The sequence below is a fragment of the Calypte anna genome, chromosome 5A, assembly GCF_003957555.1.
Source record: "Calypte anna isolate BGI_N300 chromosome 5A, bCalAnn1_v1.p, whole genome shotgun sequence".
Classification (NCBI taxonomy): Eukaryota; Metazoa; Chordata; class Aves; order Apodiformes; family Trochilidae; genus Calypte; species Calypte anna.
Genome location: NC_044251.1, coordinates 15,741,167 through 15,761,727, shown reverse-complemented (window position 1 = coordinate 15,761,727; position 20,561 = coordinate 15,741,167). Strand labels below are relative to the sequence as shown.

The window sequence follows — 20,561 nt, the reverse complement described above, 5'->3', positions numbered from 1 at the left end:
ACAAAATTTACAGTTAAGAGGAGTTGTTCATTGTACCTGCTGTATTTTAGCCCATTTTAGAGAAGAGAATTCTACCTACAGATGTCATAGAGTGTAACTGAAACATTTTGTGGAAGAACTAGGGGTGTTAGGTGAAACAAAAGAAATTTCAGCTGCCCAAAAAAAGCTGCTGTGCTTTTATATTCATAATGAACATTATTTCTTGCATTTTGCACAGATGCATTATACAGTAGGATTTTAATGGAATGTAGGAGTTGTGTAACTCAATGAACAGATGTTGTGTGTCAGTCTGCTGACTGGTACAGAGGAGATAAGCTTGGGAGATTGCAGACAGCCAGAGGAATTGTCAGTCAGTGCCAATATAGATTCTGGCATTTTGGAAGTGAAAGGTCAGACATTATAAGAGTGGAAGCAAAAGGGTATGCTGAGTTACAGAGTCAGTTAACTGCATGTTAAAAGAGGAAAATGGAACTTGCATTATGAATATTAGTACCCCTCATACGTGCAGTTTTATTTTCACCTCTTACAGCTTCTTCTTTATATGTATTTTTTTTTAATATAATCTGTTTCTCTACTTAATTCCAGTTGGGATTCTAGTTGTATTTGTACAAGAAATATAGGGATGTGTCAAAAATATGTTGCTTAAACCCACAAATTTTTATGTTGAGCCCATCTGATTTACTAGTCTGCAGTCCTGGGTGTTCATCAAGCAGTATCACGAATACTGTTCTGTCAGTAATGTATGGTTTTCCATATTGTTTTTTACTTAGCTGTGCATTTTCTATTTCATTTCTTCAAAGTGCTAGAAAAGCTTATCTGATCTCCTGATGCACAAAAGACAGACTCCTTTGCTAGAGTTGTGGAAACCTCCACTGATGTGTGGAGACATTTACTGACATTTACTTAGTTAAATTGCATTTCAGACTGAAAGTGGATCCAAATCATCAGAGAAAGGAATTATTCAAGTTATATTTGTAGGGTTACTTTTAATCAGAGTCCTCTCAAAAATTAGTAGACAGCCCAAACCAGGAAGCAAAGTACAGAAGTTGTAGTCAGATTTATAATCCAAAGGTGGCTGTGCATGGGCCGTCAGTCATTCATAAACACTAAAAGGAAGCAAAACCAAAAGCTGCATCTTTAAAGGTCTCTCTCTAAACGCAGTCTTAGTCTTTGCTCAGGAAAAGGCATTAAATTTATGTAAGTTGAGCTTAAATTGAAAAGTATTCTTCAGTGTTGTGATAAAGTATTATTTGCTACCAGCTTGACTTGATCTGTGAAAAGGTGACTTTCATGTTTTCTCATAAAAGGATGGAAATGTGAATCCTCAAAATAACATAATGTGAAATTCACAGTAGATGTTAACAGAATGGAATACGCTTGTTCCAATAAACTGGTTTCTTGAACCTTAACTTCTAGGTTTTTAGGCTGTTTGGTATTCTTTTGATCAGCCTTTGAAATTAGCTAATTCAACTGCCATTTTTTAATGTCACTAAAGAGATATTAATGATTGACAGGTAGTCCTTTATACACAGGCTCTGTAAAACAAGCTGACAAGTGAGAGTTGCTCTGGCTCTGTACTTCTGTAATCTGAATCTTGAGTTCCATTTTTTTGAGGTCTTCAAGTAAACAATTATTTTTGATGGTGCCAGACTTTTGTTCTTGCCAGCATAGTTCATGTCATATGATTCATGTCACGAAAATTTATTAAAAACCTGTAGTGTAAATTTACCAAGTCTTTTCATGTTATATAGAGAAAAAATTAGTTTTGCAGTTTTAATATGAATTTGTTTATAAGAATTCTGTTTTTACTGGGGCAAAATTACATTGGGATGTAAGAGGTCTTTCCAAGCAACTGGAAAGCAGATGATGAAATATTAGCATCTTGTGCAAATTAGTGGAATGTACTTCATGTGCTTATTGTGAGCAGTTGTGCTCAGCTTGGCAGGATTCCTGAAGCATGAAAGTCAAAAAGCAGCTATTTTGTGTTCCCTTGCTGAGCTGATGAGGGCAGGAATTGATCTACTTCTTTTGTTAAGCAGCAGTTTCTGCTTCTAGCATAGCATCTAGCATACATGTTACACTATCTAATCATTGGATGCTGACATTTTATTTGGATTCAGTGCAGTTTGTACTGTCTTGTGTATGGGAAAATATATTGATCTAAAATAAAAGCTCTGGATAACTGAAATTACAGTAACTACTATATAACAATATATAACAGGGTCCTAATGTTCATTGCCACCTCCTTGGGATAAAGGTTATGATGTTGCATCTCTGAACATCCTTTTATAGTACTTAAATATTTGGTCTCAACTTGGGATTTTACTTTGCTGTGATTGAAAACCATCATTCTCTCAGTGTCTTCATGCATACCTTAACATCCTGTTTGTCTTTGAGAAATGCAACTGTCTTTATTCTCTCTCCTGTCCAAGATGCCCAATTATTCTTTCTCATGTACTTTTAATTGTCTCTAGCTGTCATCTCTTTTCTTGTTTCTGTCAAGGAAAGGCTCACTACTGATTATGTTGAAGTCTACTGATTTCGTGTCCCTCACTATTCATTAGCCTGTATCGTTCTTGGATCATGAATTTGAGATAGAAGAATTTTGTTTGAAGTTCTTATGATTAAAAAATTAATTCTCGTTTTGTTTACACTTTGTCTCGATGTCTTTTCTTAAGTATTACAATTGTTATTTTCTGGATACAGACTTCCAAGATTCCTCTTTGTTCTGTGGCAGAAAAAGCTTAAACTCCCTGCCTGTCTTGCCTTACCATTCTTTTCTTTCTACTGCAGGAAGGAGTAGGTAAAAATAGGAAGAAAAAAAATAGATAACCTATCAATATCACAACCCTGCATTCTCTGGCAGCAGCATCAACAGTACACAGAGTGTAATGATATGTGACAGGCCAGTGGGAATAGGGAAGCAGTTAATGTGCTAACTTTGCTTCTAGTGCTCTTACAGAAATACAGGCCATGCAAGTTTTCTTCCTCAGGTCTTGCTGTATGTCTTTAATATTTAGCAGCAGAAAATCTGAAATAATTGAAGGATTATGATTTAAAGCAAGCAAGCAGTGTATTTCTTTATAGGAAAAAAATACCTTTCATTTTGCAGTAAGCTTTCTGAACTTTGAAATTATTAATGTCTCTCTCAAGATTTTAGATGTCACTTTAAAACTTGATCAGTTAGTAATAATAAGCTGTGTCTTTTTATGTTTGTAAAAAAATAATTTTTTTAAAAAAAATATTTTTGGTAAATAATATATACACATCCTTCTCTCAGGACAGGACTTGTTCATGAGAGCTCACTGTTCCACCTCTATCTAATTGATCAAACATCTTACACATCTTACAATTGATCAACATTTTACACCTTTAACTGTCCAGTTTTCAAAGAAAATAAATTTTCAACTTATTAATGTGTGGTTTAATGAAAATATTAAGTTTTCTGCTCAGCTGAGATAGTGTACTTGGTTTTACATAAGTCATATAAACACTTTTCACAGTCTCAATGAAATGATGCTTTCATGAAAGAGGAGGACAGATACTTAAATGGATGAATAGCTATTTATGGCCTAGGAAACAAAGGGTAGAAACATACTGTTTTCACAGTGGAAGCAGGTCACTAGCAGAGGTTCTTAGGTCTCTACTGTTAAATACCTTCATAAATGATCTAGAAAGCATGACTAGTAAAGTGTCAGTGTCAGCTCAGATAAAATTAGGTATAGCTCAATATAGAGTTTTGGGGAATTTCTTGATTTTTAGCTGTGTAAAGCTGATACTGACAAAACCTGAAAAGTTCAAGTTCTATGAAAATGTCATCTTAATGCTCAGTACCAGCCAGGAAAATCAAGTACAAGTATTAGAATTCTTAGAAAAGATGTACAGACAAATCAGAAAACAATGTATCTGCCCTCCTGGAAAGGCAGGATTTCAGGTTTAGTAAATTTTGGCCTGATCCAGTCATGGATCGCTAAAAGAAAGATTTTTCAAGTTACATCAGTAACCTTAATGCCTGCAAATTTTCTCTTTTGTTATGACTAAGATAAAAGAAGCAATTACATGATTTTTAATTATTATGCATCAGTAAGTTGTATAGTCAGCTTTCCAAGATAGATGGGGTTGGGCATTACATTTACATTCATTTCACTTAATGCATTAAAAAAAATGCTTGTCAGCTTCTAAAATAGCTCTCATTAATTGTTTATGTTCATTTTATGTTACATAGCAGTTACGGGGAGTCTCCTTCTCTGGAGACATTTAAAACCCACCCAGATCTGTTCCTGTGTGACCTACACCAGGTGATCCTGCTCTGGCAGGCAGCTTGGACTCAATGATCCTCCAAGGTCCCTTCCAACCCCTGACGTTCTGTGATTCTGTGTATGTTAAAGCTTAAAAGTCTTTTTTTAAAGACTTTAAGACTTTTTGAAAGACTTTTAAGACTTTTATTTTCCTTAAAGTACCTCATATTTACTCATGTGAGTAAGGCATTTTTTCCCTTTTTTATTAATTTTTACTTGGTTTTGGTTGCTTTTTTTTTTTTTTTTTTATGGTACACATCACATTTACTCTTCTTTGAAAGGTTTCAGATTTACCATTTTGGCTGAGTCTTAACACAATCCTCTTAGTAACAAGTGTCTCAATACATTATTCAAGTGTTACACTTCAGCAGCCCCCACTTCAGCTGGTGCTTTCTCAGAAGACTTGCAGTGATGAATTAAATTTGGAGTCTGTGATGCATTTTTCTATAGTTAAGTGGATATCTCTAGTGAAATGAGGCAACCAGATGCCACTAATTCCCAGGTAGTGGGCATGAGCTTGTGTTAAGCCCACCTGTGCCTGATTAAGGCAGGCCCCCACTGCACATGAGCAGGATTAGGGGGCCAATAAAAGGTGAGGCTTAAAGCACAGGCTCAGCTCAGTCCTGAGCAAGCCAACAGGGAGGTCAGTTGAATCTGGAGCAGTAGCACTGAGCCGGGCTAACCAATCCTGAGGGCAACAGGCTCAGAGCACCATTCATGAGTTTCTGCTGGAACACCTGGTTGGAACTTGGAGCGTTGTACCTTAAGAGAGGTTCATCTTGCAACATCTCTCTGTGCTCATTTGAACTACCGATGTCATGGCATCACCTCATTAGCATTCAGAATCAGTAAGAAATGCTTATAGTTTAAAAGGCATTAATGGAGAAAGCAAAAGTGCATGTTAGTACAAACCATGTTTCCGTCAAACGATGGATCCACTCAGTTTTACAACTTTATTTAGTCTTTCTTTACTCTGTGGTGTGTGTGGTGTGTGAAACTTGGACATAGCTATAAAATATTTCATGTTCATGTGCTTTTAAAGAAACATGCATTTTCTTAAAAGTGAAGTGGCAAAGTCCTATAGGTCAGTGGTCTCTGGATTTTTTATTGTGCACCTCATCACTAAAAATTATTAAACATACAACCCCAGTAAATGTATATTTATTTATTTATAGCTTGCATTTGTTGCTGTAGTTCTAATATTTTCTTCTCACAGCTAGTGGACAGTCTTGTGCACCTTTCCAGGAGTGTGTGTGCCTTGCTTTGGAGACCATTTCTATATGTTCACTTAAAATTCTATGTAAGAAAAAAAATTATTCACCTTTTTAAAAAAATCAAGTCATGTCTTTTGGCTGTGTGAGTAATGAAACTGCAAGTAGAATGTCTTCATACTTTTCTCAGTTCCTACTAATATTTCTTTTTTTTTTTTCCTGCTACTAACAAATATTATAATCATAAAACTGATGTGCTGGGTCAGTGAGGTGATGAAGAGGCCACAGGGGTGGCTCCTGTGAGAAGCAAAATATAATGTAACCCACTTGAAATAACTTGCCTATCAGATGAGTTGTGCTGTTAACCTGTCAGCAGTATATTCTGCACTGCTTGGATGTATGTCAGGAAGAAAAATCAACTTTTTGAAGTCTACTTGAATTCATGGTCTCCATAACTTATTTCCCCAGTAAGTTTCAAATATAGCTTATGTAAAAATCATTTACTTGCATTGGCTCACTGTTGCCTTTGGTATTTTGAAAGAGCAAATAGCAATACACAGTCTCGTGTTTATTTCCAATAAATGATGTTAGCAACCCTTTGTGGTAAGATACACATCTTCTTTAGGAAGTGCTTGCAGCTTGTAGCTAAAGCAGGTCTGAGTACAAAACAAGCAAAACAAAACCCCTTGGGGAAAGTAACAATTTGAAGTGGAAACTACAGAGGAAGAGACTCAGGAACTGCCACAGGTAGTGATCTGCTGTTTTTATAGCTGAATGGTAGTTCTGACTGAGGGCTGGAGACATTGTCATTCTGATTGAAAGCTGGCTCGCTCTGGCTCTTAAAGAGGACCCAAGAATGTTTCTGGTAACCTTAGCAAGGTGTAACTTGTTGCCAAAACAAAGTTTGGAGAGGTTGCCTGCTTCTTAGGACATGAAGACTACTCTCACTGTGTTTTGTTGGTGCAGAAGGTTATACTACAGGGGTTTGTGTTTGTTTCCTGGTTTGGTTTTTTAGCTTCCTCCTCTTCTTGAATCCGGTAAACTCTTACTCATTTCCTCTTCAAATTAATTCCAGTCTTTTAAACTCTCCTTATATGGAGGTCACTTCCATGGTCTCTACTATTTTTTCTTAACCATCATTTCTTCTCTCTAGCCATACTTTTTATTGGGTTGGTCTCACAGAATCTGAACACAGAATATCTAGTAAGGAATATTATTATCACCATTTCACAATGTTAATTTCAATCCCATATGTTTATGTGCATGGGTGAAATCCTGGGTAAACTTGTTAAGTCAGTCTAACACTTCTGTTATCTTCAGTGGAGCAACAATATATTCTTTAAATATTTTACTTATCTTTTTACCTTTGTATCTACTTTGCCAGGCACTAGAGATATTTCTGTGATGATTCATTCTTGAATTATTGGAATCCATTCTTAAAAATCAACCACAATTCAGAGCAATAATTCATTTTTATCTGCCAAGTTATGTCATCTTGGGAATTTATTGTGCAAGTTTTGCAGTTCCTTAGCATTCTCTTCCTCCTTTATTAGTGTTATCCTAGACATAATAAAGTGGGACTGAGAAAACACAAAGGTTATATACAGTCACGCTTCTGCTCTTTGTCTCTGTTGGTTCCATATTGAAGATCTGAGACCTAAAGAAAACCTTATTAGTTAGGCAGACAATAAAGTGTGTTCCAGAAATAGTTATTTATTTCCAGGATTAGTTGTTTCATCACCTTTCTGGGGCCTCAAGTGAGTCTGACTGGCTTGTAGTTTCCTGGGTCCTCCTTCTTGCCCTCTTGAAGGTAGAAGTGACTTTCCTCCAGTGTTTGGGCTTTTCTCTCAATAGCCATGACTGTTCAAAGATTGCTGAGTGTTTACCTCAGTACTTCAGGGATGCATTCCATCATGGCCCATGTGCATCTGATGATACCACAGATTAAAAACCCTGTGTATAACTGTATGTAATTAACATAGTTATAAGTTGTTAAGGTAATTTTAATAGTTTTCTAAAATTTTGTGTATGGTTCACATTAGAAAGAGTATTTAAAACAGTTACACAGAGGTTCCTTAGGGATTTCAGTGTAAGGTTGTATTTTTAATTCCATTATACTTTTGGCTGTCAGCATTTATTTACCCTATAACAAAGTATTTTCTTAACCTTTTATGAAAGAAACTTGAATTAATTCAATAAGTTTTACAAGCACTGCTAATTCTTTTTGAGCACCTCTTCCTTTTGAGATGTACACTTCTGACAGTGACCATCTAATCCATCTTTTCATTCTTTTCTGAAGCCTTGGGAAAGAACTGTGAAGAACATAAAGACAAAATGAAGATGCAAAAGACTCATAGTTTTTACTTTATGATACTAATTTTGATCAGTGTGAGCAAAGAAAAGGAGCAAGAGGGTTAATTTTCCATTTGGCACTGCTTCTTACTGCCAGTAGTAAGAGTTAATTTTGAGCACTGCATCAATACCTTCAGTAAACTCATAGAGTATCTAATTTTGTTTTCTTATTCCAAATTACTACCTCTGTAGTGTAATTTTATTATTAACAGGTCCTCGGTCTGTGAACAAAGGTGTTGCTGGTTTTTCCACTCGGATGAAAAATAGGTAAATTCACAAAGGAAGAACTATGCTCTGGTATTTAAGATTAATATAAAATGTACTGTGCTGTAAAGTTTATAGGTTTGAAACTGTGGAATCATTCTCAAATTAATAGAAGTGCATTAAAATTGGACTTTAAATATTCAGAATGTACAGACAATTTAAGCATATTGACTCATACATGTTGATCTTTTATCAAAACTCTCCATAAAAGTCTTAGCTGGCACTCTTCAAATGATAGTGAATGGTTTATTATCTTTTACAGTTTATTGCTTAAATCTCACATCACGGGTGAGACAATATAAACAATGACCCACTGTGAATCTGGATACTGGGGCTTAGTTAAGAACCAAAGAGATCAGAGCTTTTACCTTGCTTGAATGCCTCCCACACTGGCTCATTTGCTCTCTTTCCAGCCTTACATTCACTGGCTCCCCACTGCTCATCTCTCTAAGGAAGTAGCTGGCAGGGAAGGATGGGCACTAATTCTTGTTCCTGCTGTGCCACTGCTTGCAGCTGCCGGTCTTGAGTGTCATCAGCCAAAATGTGTGGATGTCCCCTGGCCTACATCTCCCTGATCTTGGATCTTGTCACACTTTCCAGCGTGTTACCTCTAAGCAGAATCTTCACTGTTGGCTTTCTAGCTCCCCTTCTTCTTTCCAAAGTAACTTTTTTTTTAAGATCATTCTTTTACACCTCCTGTTCTTTCTAGATCCCTAAGCTTTTATGATACTTCCAGTCTAAATAGTCCATGGGCAGAATCACAGTGTGTGATCAGCCTTGTTGTGTTTTTGTATCACTGAAGGACTTGAGGGCATGCCACCTTTACTTAGTCTGTTACAAAAAATTGCAGCAAACCTGTACCAGTTGCAGTTAGCAAGTAGCTAACTCCTTCAGAGTTCAAAATTCAATTCTGAAAATTTATCGCTCTCTCATCCCCTGCTGCTTATAGCCAATTACCTGCCAACTGTTAGCTCTAATAATTTAAACTGGTTTTCACCTAAAACATAAGGATAGAGCAGGAAAGATAAACAAAACAAAACTTTATAATTCACTAAGATTTTCCTGCTTGTGAAATTTAGAGAGCTGAAGTACTCGTATATATATCCAGAAAGCTCACTGAATCCATATTTTCTATATGCAAGTTTCTTAATTTCAAAGAACGATGGAACTTTGGTTCCAAAGAACAATGGTTGTTTAATGGAACTCTGAAAACTCAGACTGTTCTTGACTGCCAGGATGAAATAGCAAAAAGAAAAAAATGGTTTGATCAGTGCTTGAAGGTGTATTTATTCTTTAAGTGGTGCATGCTAGCAGTTTTTGAAGGGAAGGACTCGCTCATGGGTGCCTGCAGGAAGTTGACAAGGATACTTTACTCTAAAGGGCATTCCAAATGGGAGAGGTTAGGAGAAGGTCTGCTTTTTATAGATACTACTAATCATGTGGTTGATGGTTTCCTCCCCTATGAAGGGCATGGATGCTAGATGATGGCTCCATTATGTGAAGTTCTGTTGCTCCTAATGATGGGATCCCACTTCTGCTAGTAGTTCACATCCCTTTTGGACCTGGAACTCAAACCTATCAGTAAATCATTTGCCTCTTTCTGGAAGCAGGACATTGTCTCTCTGAATTGCAATGGCTTCTTGTTCTCATTTCCAGCTGTGCTGAATGACAGATCTGTTCCTGAGCCCAGAACAAGGAGTCTGAGCTGTTAACAGCCAAGTCAGTAGCAGACTTGATGAAATTGTTGTGTCACAAGTGTTGTAGTTCAGTGTCTGTCTTTTGGTGATACTAGGAATGCTTAAATAGATGATGACAAGTTAGCCTGAGAGTTAGCAGTGTAACAGGATCGTATTTAGAACATAAATGCAAATTTTTCTGCAGAGTGGTTGGTTGTTTCAGGGTATGGTGTAGGAATATTTGAAACCCTTTCCTTTTTTACTGCACCATTTTACATACAGCCAGAAAGTACCCTTCAGAGCTTCAATGCTCTGTCAAAGCAAAAAGGTACCCTGACAGAAGCTTTTTAGTTAATAAGATTTTTATTTTGAAAAAGAATATACATATCTTGCTCTTCATCAGCAGGGCTTTTATTTTTTCAGTGAATATCACAGGAATATTCTGAAGGTTAAACTTTTGATTGTTAATGGCTATGTGAAAGCTTTACAAACTAGATGTAGTTTGTAAAAGTTACAAGATGATTGAAGAAGTTTAAAAGAAGAATCTAATTCATAGATTACTGGTTCTGGAACTGTATGCTATGAAAATTTAATCGATGATCGGTTTAGTCAGTTATGTCACACAGGTGTCAGGAAAATATGAATTTTCTATGACTATGCAGATTAAAGATTTGTGTAAGATTTTCCTTATAGTGAAAGATTTTCCTCTTCTGTTAAGGTGGAATCTCACCAGGAAAACCTTGTGCCCATTCCCCTTTGTCTTGTCCATGTGACTTGTAAATATGAAGTTACTGCTTTTTCGATGCTTAGTTGTGGTTTTACTGCACTGTTGATACAATTTGAAAAAACACCCATGTAATAATCCATGTAAAAGCCTTCTCCAACCTTCCAATTTAATAAATATCTTTTCCTTAAAATAGAATTTAAATACATGCATAACTTTAGGTAGGTATTTGAGGAAAAAGCCATAAACTTATACATGTACTTAAATCCTTTTCTAGATTAAGACACTAGTCTTATTTTACACACCTCTTCTGTTTTAATAGTGCGTTGATTATTACTTGTATGTGTTTAGAAATGACCTTAGGAAAGTCTGCTTTAATAAAAAAATTGTGTCTCAGATTTACATAGATGTTACCACATTTGTGGCTGACATGTCTGAGGGTCCTAGAGTAGTGTATTTACTTGTCTTCCCTCTTGAAGAGAAATGCCTGCTCACTTAGTATCTTGTAAGCTTTTTGGTTTTATATTTGTTATGTGCAAATTTAAACTAGAGACAACAACAGTGTTTGCAGTTCTGTTGGAAGCAGATGGGGCATGATGTTCCAGTTTTGGTTCTTTTTATGTGACAAAGCTCCCAAATAGGTGGCTTTCCTGTGGCCATTTTGTTAAGCAAAATGGAGATGTTAATAAAAATAATCTTCATAAAGCTGTAGGATATGGATATATTGTGGAAAATCCAAAATAAAAATCTGTGAACAGAAGAGCTGAGGCTCTGAACTTAGACTGAAACACTGAAGGAAATAAGTAGAGAGATTCAAAGTCTTAGTTATGTGTTTATAGTGGTCAGCATTGCTGAGGAGGTATATTGAACGTGCTGTATGGCTGAAGTTTAAAAAATATTGAAGACTGAATGATACTGAAATAAATTGAACTGAACCATTAGAAGATGATTTATTTTTTTTTCTCTTAATTGCAAATCCGGAATGTATTGCTATTGAGAGACAAAGCATTTCTCTTAAGTGGCTACGTACCTCATTCATTCATATTGATACCTGTGAAGAGTAAACACACACTTAAACCACCTGTTTAAATGGCATTCTGAATGAGATGGAATGTTTGCATATCTACTTAATCTTTAGCAGCATTTTACAGAAACTGGTTTTCATTAGACTATCTGAAATATTTAATGTGTTTAATAAGAGAAAGAAAATATTTCATTTAAGTGTATTTACTAAAGTATTGTGGTTCTGGCTGCCTCTACATAATAATTAAATACTAAATAGTTATATATATGTATCTATGTATATATATACACTAAATCATTCCTAAAACACTGTCATTGTTTATTTTTATAGTTTACACTAGTGCCTTTATCCATCTCTTGTAACTTTTCACATTGTTACACTAATTTCAGGCTCACATAATTTTGAAAGGATTGGTACTTCAGGAACTTATAGCAGTCTTACAGACTGTTCTGCAAGGTTTTGTTTTTTGTTGATGATTTGGTATATAATTATATGTGGTTTTTTTAAAGTAATATTTTTAACCTGAGCAATCGGTTAACCATTGGCAACACATACTGCTAAGATATACCACATGATCAACTGAAATGGCACACTTGTGATGAATTTTCCTGATTTTTCCTAATCTAAAAAGAAATGTTTCTTTCCTTGATATAGTTAGTTTGTCTTGAGTATGTCTCAAAAATCTATTTCCAACATTTGATTCAACTCTCTCAGCTTCTGATAAGTGTTTGATATTCTACTATCCTCCAGTGTTCTATTGGAAAAATAGTATCTGAGAAGTTATTGCTGCAGTTTGTAAAAGCAGCTTTATTTTTTTTCCATGTATATGACATATGGTAAACCGTTGGTTGATGGTATGTCATCAGTCTTTTAATATTCAAATTATAATACAGTGACCAATACAAAATTCAAAGTCCATCATAATAGTTTACAAAAGGTGTTTTGCTGTGTCTGTGATCAAGTACCACATAAATGAAGCGTATTAATTATCTTATTAATATTACTCATTTTTTGAATGGTCTTCTTGTTACAGCTTCTGCTACATTTGAAGACTTCCAGATCCGGCCCCATGCTCTTTTTGTTCATTCCTATCGAGCGCCGGCCTTCTGTGACCATTGTGGGGAAATGCTATGGGGGCTGGTGCGTCAGGGGCTCAAATGTGAAGGTAAGCTGCAGGGAGATGTCATTTTCAGTCTTGGGAAGGTACCTGTCCTGCCCACTTACACACATTGTCTTTGATGCTGCTTCTAAATTGGTTGGGCATCAGATAAAGAATCACAGTAGGTAGAGACAGTAAGAACTATCAAAATAATTAACTGGTTATGAAATTAATCCTTTTGACTGCTCTGTAACCTCCTAAATCTCTATAGCCTGAAGCAGAAAACACTGGTCAATATTTGTTTTTAAGAAAAGTATTTCTGTGTCTTCATGGGCCTGAGCCTGTATCTACTTCTGTATCACATTAATTAAGGTCATTGAACTGCAATGACTGTCAGTCCCTTACAGGCTTTAGTAACTACCTTATCTCTTTTTGCCAAAACTGTTTCACTCCTGACAGACCATATCCAATGGAATATTCCATTTCAAGGAAAAGACTTCCTTACTTCCCAAATGCAGATCACAAAAATTTCTTGCTTTTGTTTTTCTTGTGATGGTAGACTTCTGAAAAATCACTGAGAAAACACTGGTTATAGTTACAACTATTCAGAGCTCATAGCACTATCTCACAAAAAAATTGTAGAATATAGGAACTAAACAAGCAGAGTCGAGGAAAAAAGTTTAAATAATGGTGGGTTTGAACCCTTGCTGTTTTTTTTAAAAATGTGACCTTTGCTTTTTCTAGTAATAAACCATAATCAGATGGTTTTATATTTCTCTTTTCAGGATGTGGTCTAAATTACCACAAGAGATGCGCGTTTAAAATCCCGAACAACTGCAGCGGCGTACGGAAAAGGCGGCTCTCAAACGTCTCCCTGACAGGACTCAACAGTGTTCGAACAGTTTCTGCAGAGCCCTCCCCCAGTATGCCGGATGAAGCCCTTCTGGTATGGGATTCCCTAGCTATAGAGGCCATGGGTGTTGCTGCTAAGAAACAATGACATTTAGTGCTATAGGATCTGGTTTTGCCTGTTACAGACTACAGAGGAGGGTGGTATGTAAATTATAAAGTGTTGCTGTGAGAAAAGGCATCTTGGTGTGCAAGGGAGGTCACCATCTTAAGGTATGTGGGCTTAAGGTATGTGGCACTTCTGATACTCCCTGTCCTCTCCTCCCTTTGGCAAGAATTAGGTTATTTCAAAGTTCTGAAGCTGCCACCCATATTAGTGCGAGCAGTCGCATGTTGGAGGACGCCTTCTCTGTAATTAGAGGTTGAGTTTCTTCTCTATCAGACCACTGTGTCCATTGGTTTGTGATATACAAAAAAAAAGCCTCAGGACAGAGCTGTGACCCAAACACCACCGTTGTCAATTCTAAGTGTTCAGGAGAAATTTCCATTATTTTCCTTAAACAAATCTTTGTGGTGTAGATATGTATGTTGTACAGATACATACATATCTGTATGTGTATGTGTAATGTGTATGCAGATGTACAGTGTACACACAGGCACAGCTAAAGATATGGTATACTTGTATATGCATCAATATAGAAGTTTTTCTATCATGAAAGACTCTGGAACACAAAATCTAATGGCTGGTCTATCTTAGAATGGTATGTGTATTTTGTCTTTGGCATGTATGTTCCTTTTGACACTTTTGGTCATAACATGCTTGAATACTTAAGAATTTACACTGTGAGTAAATGAATACACTGCTAAGTGAAAGGTTTGAAAGCCTTGAGGTTTAAAAGAGAGGAAAGAATTTATAAGTACACAAAACAATTATCATGTTTTCCTCTCAATTAGAATATTGAACTTATTAAACTTGACATACTAAAAGGACACTATTGCAGATGATGTAGACCTGGTGTTGTACGCAGTACCGTCTACGAACTGTAATTATGTACTTATGTTACTGATTATCATTAGCCTAAAGCTACTTGGAAATTAAAGTTAACATTATGAATCTGTGCTTTTAATTGAAAAGATGCATAAATGAGTAAGGTGCTTAAGTTCTACAAATACTGCAGCAAGAAATCTTTATATATTATTCATAATTCTCAGTAGATTGCATCAGAAATGCTGACTTACTGAGTCCAAGACAGACAATTTTGAGGAAGGCTGGCCTCAGTTCAAAATAGTTTCTGAATTTTGTTAAAGAAAGCCATATGAGTGTGCATCCTGGTATACTCTCTGTAAATGTTCACTGCACTGCACAGTTAGAAGATAGCAAAAAATTTCAAATTGAAAACATAAGTAAAATATGACTGTTTGCTGATACATCCTGATATGAAATACCTGTTTTGCAAAGCTACTTATGTTTTTATAGTGTTGTAAAAATGAAAATTGCCAGTGAAGAAACAGAAAGTTTCATAAATACTGCAGGCTATACTTCTCTACGAACTAGTAATTATTAGTGTACCCACGCTGATGAGTCAGAACATCACACATGTGCACACACCTGCATGCACAAAGAAAATATGTTTACAGTAGGTACAGGGATGGGCAAGAGCCTAGAGAAATGAAAAAGCTTTCTGATTTCACCTTTATTTCAGGAAATCATAGTTATCATTTACCAGATCAGATCTTTAGAACTGCTCTTACCTATCTTTTATTTTGGTTTGTTGTGAGTTTTGGGTTTTTTGTTTTGTGGTTTGTTGGGTGTTGGTTTTTTTGTTTTTGTTTTTTGCATTGAATGTGTTTAATTTGTATTCCCTTTTTTCGAAGTGGGCATAAGCTTTTCCCGTTCTTCTGTGTCAGATCTGTCCTTTGGACTCCCTTCTTTTGCAGTACCTGAGATAAGTTTTATGGCAGTTTATACTGTGGTACCAATCAAAGCATGCACTTTGGAATAGTTTTCAGTTTTCTACAGTGTGTGTGACTATACTAAGAAGCATCATCCTCATTCACAAAATGCTATCATTTGTTATGAGTATTGGTGTAGCACTTGAATCACTGGTAACAAAATATCATTTCTGCTTAGGACCACTGAATTAAATCAGATATATGTGAATTCTTTAAATATTGCTGAAATAAATGTTTTCTTATCCCTATATACTAGATAGAATCAGAGTAGCTGAGAAAGAGGGGGTCCTGGAAACATTTCATAGATGGAATTACTAACTATTTTATGATTTCAGAACCTTTTTGTCTATATTCTGTAAACCAGGAAAAAGCTAAATTTCTCTCACAGTGTTAAATGCATCTTGGATGTCTGACTTCTGGAAATATGCCACTTACGAAGTGAAAAAGTTATGCCCTAATTTTTGAAATTGTGGCATTCAAAAAATCTTTGTGAGAGGACTTATTGACCTTAAAGGTGTTTTCCAACCCAAACAATTATGTGATTCTAGGATAATGTGGAATCCTGCAAAGGGTACTTTAATTATGCTTTCATAGAGAACCACTAAGCACAGACACAATTTTAGTTTGAATACAGATGTTTTCATTTGCCAGTAAAGCATTTCATTTGAGCTGAATATTGACTGGGAGCAGCATTTAAGTGCAGTTTTAAAAAATCTATCTCTAAACAATAGAATCTGAACAATATCCTTTTTGTATTTCTTATTTTGATAGTGAAAAACTTTTCAAACATAAATGCCAGAAACACGTAAAGCTAGGAGGATCTATCTAACCAGATTTTTATCTGCCATAGCTCAAATGCAATTCTTTTACTTTCTGGTCTATAACATAAAATGAAAGTATAAAATGAGTACACATTCATGCTTCCTTCTAAAGTAACATTATTTTCTGTCTTCCCCCCTTTTATTCTTTGTTCTGTTCTTTCTTCTTTCCAACCTCCTGCCTCAGTCTCCTGTCAGCCCTGGCTATGAGGTATGTACTCAATTTGCTCTACTTCCTGTCATACTATCAGGAACATGCTCTTTTATGATGGTCACTGTTAATGTGAAGAAATACAGGAATTTAATCCTGTTATTTATGATCTTCAGAACTCAAGAGCACTAATTTTCTTTTAGAAAGAGTATATCCAGTGCAAACCCTCTAAGTCTGGATTCTAAAGTGAGACTCCTTAACAGTAAAGTTAGCTAACATAAAAATATTTTGATACAAAAGCAGCATTTTCATTTCTTAGGCATATTAGAGGTCAATGGTTGGATTGTAGGCCTATTTTACTGATAGCAGTATAAAGGAGGGAAATTTAATTTCATTTTCATAACACTGGGAATTTGCTGGAGTAATGCAGAAAATAAACATTTTCTTTTAAGCTGAACAAACATGACCTTTATGTGCTCACCAGCAATAAACTTCTACTATGACAATGCAGTGTAGTAGCTTTTTTCCAGAATATGGTTGAATTAAAAATAACCAATCAGAATCCTGCATATCTGTGGGCAAACACAGGAACAGTGTACAGCTAAGTTACAGCTAAATGGAAGTATCAAATGTATCTTAATGAGAAAACTGATTTTTTTTTTAATGGATACCTTATGTCATTTATATTCCTTGTCTTTCTCAAGGGATTTTGAAAATAAGTTTGTTTCATGCTTAAAGTTTCAAAAGGTTTTGAAACAATGAAATTTTGGTATCTTCACCTTGCAGAATACATTTGAGATGCAGTCAGAAAAGAGCAGGCTTTGCAAATGTTTTCCTTTATAGAAATACGTGGTTAATCTGAGAAATATTTTATTATGGTGAAAATTATCATGTCTATTTTAAAGACATAACTTCATACATATATTCTTATTGTAGTGTGCCTAATTATCATAGTGTACCTCACAAGTACAGTTCCACAGAATACCCAATACAAAGAAGCATACACAGAATAAGATTTTTTAAAATCTGAGATAATTTTATTCAAAGTATATGCAATCAAAAAAATTTTAAGTCCAGCAAGTTTAAGTTTTATTTATTTTTCTAGAAGCAATGAATATTGATGTGTTAAAGTAATTTTTTAGACACATTTGCAGTTATTTCTCAGAAAAAGCCTAGCTGAGTTGCTAATATAAAATAGAATGCTGTTTTACAGGGCACAGATAAATGGAATGGAACATTATTTTATGCTAATTATGTAATGTAACAATATAAATTATAGTATCATTCATACAATACAATATTGTATTTATATTATGTTAATTATATAATATTAGTTTCAGTTGGAAGGGACCTACAGTCTAGTCCAACTGCCTGGCCACTTCAAGACTGACCAAAAGTTATAGGATGTTTTTAAGGGCATTGTCTGTCTCATAAACACTGACAGGCTTCTGGCATTGACCACCTCTCTAGGAAGCATTTTCCAGTGTTTGACCATGCTCATGATAAAGAAATGCTTCCCAGTGTCCAGCCTAAACCTCTCCTGACGAAGCTTTGAATTGTTCCCATAACTCCTGTCACTGGATACCAGGGAGAAGAGCTCAGCATCTCTCTTCCTCATGAAGCTGTAGAGATCCCTAAGGTCACCTCTCCACCAACTTTTCTCCAAAGTAGAAAAGCCCAAAATCCTTAGCTGCTCCTCACATGGACATGCCTTCCAGCCCTTTCACTGGCTTTGTTGCCCTCCTTGCATGCAAGGACCTGCACATCCTTTTAAATTGTGGGGCCCAGAACCGTTTAGGATACTCCAGGTGAGGCTGCACCAGTGCTGAACACATCAGGATCGCCACATCTTCTGTCTGGCTGCTCTCTCTGTGTTCGATGCAGCTCAGGATGTGGTTTGCCCTGGTGGTTGCCACAGCACAAGGATGGCTCACATTGAGCCTGCTACAGATCAGCACCCCAGATCCCTTTCTGTGGGGCTGCTCTTCAGCTGATCCTCCCTGTTACACTTGTGCCCAGCATTACTCCATCCTAAATACATAATCTGGCATTTTAACTTGTTAAATTTCATCCTATTAATCACAGCCCAGTGGCTCTAACCTACATACTAGATCCCTTTGCAAGGCTTCTTGTCCCTCAAGAGAGTCAACATCACCTCCCAGTTTGGTATCATTGGCAAATTTGCTAAGAGTGCATTCAGCTCCTGCGCCCAGGTCATTGATAAATGTATTGAATAGGCCTGGACCTAGAACCCCGAGATAAACCACTGGCGACTATTCACCAGCAGATGTAGCCCCTTTTACCTTTGCAAACCTTTGAGCTCTACCATACAGCCAGTTCTTCACCTACTGCACCATGAACCTGCTCATCACATAGTTGGACAACTTATCCAAAAGGATGCTGTGAGGAACAGTATCAAAAGCCTTACTAAAATCCAGAAAAACTTCATCCATCATCTACATCCATTAGGTGGGGGACCTTAGAGAAAGCTATCTAAATAGTTAGGGCTTTCCTTTTGTAAACCCACATTGGTTGTGCCTGATTAATGCGTTATTCTTTAAATGCCTTTCAGTAGAATACAGTATAATCTTCTCCATATTTTTTCTTGGAATTGAGATTAGAGTAACAGATCAGTAGTTCCCTGGGTCTTCCCTCATGCTATTTTTGTAGACTGGAAAACCATTGGTTGGCTTCCAGTCATCAGGAACCTGCCCAGACTCCCAAGACCTATACTACCTTTTGAGGGAGAATTGGGAATTGCTTTTTTACTAAATTATTTACTTCATTTTAGTTTAAAAAGACCATTTACATATTACTGACAGGATACAAAGCACCAGGTGTTGTCTGCCTCAGTAGATTTGTTTTAAGCAGAGCTGGCTTGAGGCGTGTCAGCTATATATAGAAGAGTGATTTTACAGAACTAGGACAGTAGAGTCTCTGGGAGGGAATTGTCTTGAGTTGTGGATGGCCATTTTCTCTTCTTTCCCTTGTACCTAGGTCTTACTACAGCTGTTCTCATCTCGTACTTCACTGAAAAGGACTCCTTGTTTCCCATGACTCAAAAATTGCCACTCTGGAAAGCCTTCCTTTTCAAACTCAGAAGACAAATCTCCTTTTCCCAGTTCCAGTCCCTGTAGAGCCTCAAATGCCTAGCTAACTCACTGGTCTGGAAAATAGGAACTCTTGAAGGAAGGGTTAAAGAAGATCTAGAGTGTTACAGCTGAGAGGAGCTTCATGCCTTAAGCCAGTTGTAATTAATAGAAGCTCTTTTCTAATGGCTAGAGTTCATTAGACTGAAGATCCTCAGAGGCAAAATTAATATTTCCTCTTGAACAAAGACACTCAATTTAAAATCATACCACTCATAGTTATGTTCTATTCTTGCCTCCCCCAAGCTCTCCTGCCATGTGGAGTGATGTGGAGTGCACATTCCTCTGTCTTGTGGGGTCTTTGTGAGCTTATTTAGTAAAAACCTTGGGCTCTTCTGGGGAGTGCTCCTGGAAATATTTTGAGATCCAAAATCTAGATGTCATTTTAAAATTATGAAAGGGTAAAATATAGATGATAAACTAAATGAATCCTAAGTAATGCTTACATAGATTTTTAGTGCCGGTTTCACCAGGTCAGTCTAGGTTATGACCTAAACTGAACGGAGAATCAGGAACTCAGTGAATCTGACATTGAGAATTAAATATTTATATAGGAATTTAAGTTAATTCCACAATCTGACAGGTATAATTTTGTAGTTTTCTTTTGTACAATTATGTAAAATATAAAAATATATTAAGGGTAAAAGACAACAAAAACTGTTAAATGTGATTCCATTTTTTCTTAAAGTGTTATATGTCTGTGACGTTCAAAATCCAACTGAACCCAGAATTGAAACATTCTAGGATACAGAAAGTAAATTAGGAATGGCTTACCTCATATACTTCTGTGCCATAAGATAGTGATGGGCACTAACTGCTATGCACTAAATACTGCAGAACTGAAATTCTTGTTACTAATTACACCTTTTCTGGCCTAATTTGTCCAAATATTATTGGTTCAGAAGTTCATTACGTCCAGATGAGATCTAAAAAATGATCAAGCTAATTATTTTAGGTTAAAAGATGTCTATTTAGGAAAGTGTCTAATATTGC

At 36.1% G+C, this 20,561-nt stretch overlaps 1 protein-coding gene across 1 annotated transcript in view; it reads left to right on the top strand.

The window, feature by feature from the left end:
* The window catches only part of PRKD1 (protein kinase D1), a 125,295-nt gene that overhangs the window by 67,270 nt on the left and 37,464 nt on the right, over positions 1–20,561 (top strand). The window contains exons 3-4 of the mRNA XM_030452553.1: positions 12,583–12,714; positions 13,434–13,594. Coding sequence (XP_030308413.1) covers positions 12,583–12,714; positions 13,434–13,594 — 293 coding nt within the window. The remainder of the gene's footprint in view (positions 1–12,582; positions 12,715–13,433; positions 13,595–20,561) is intronic.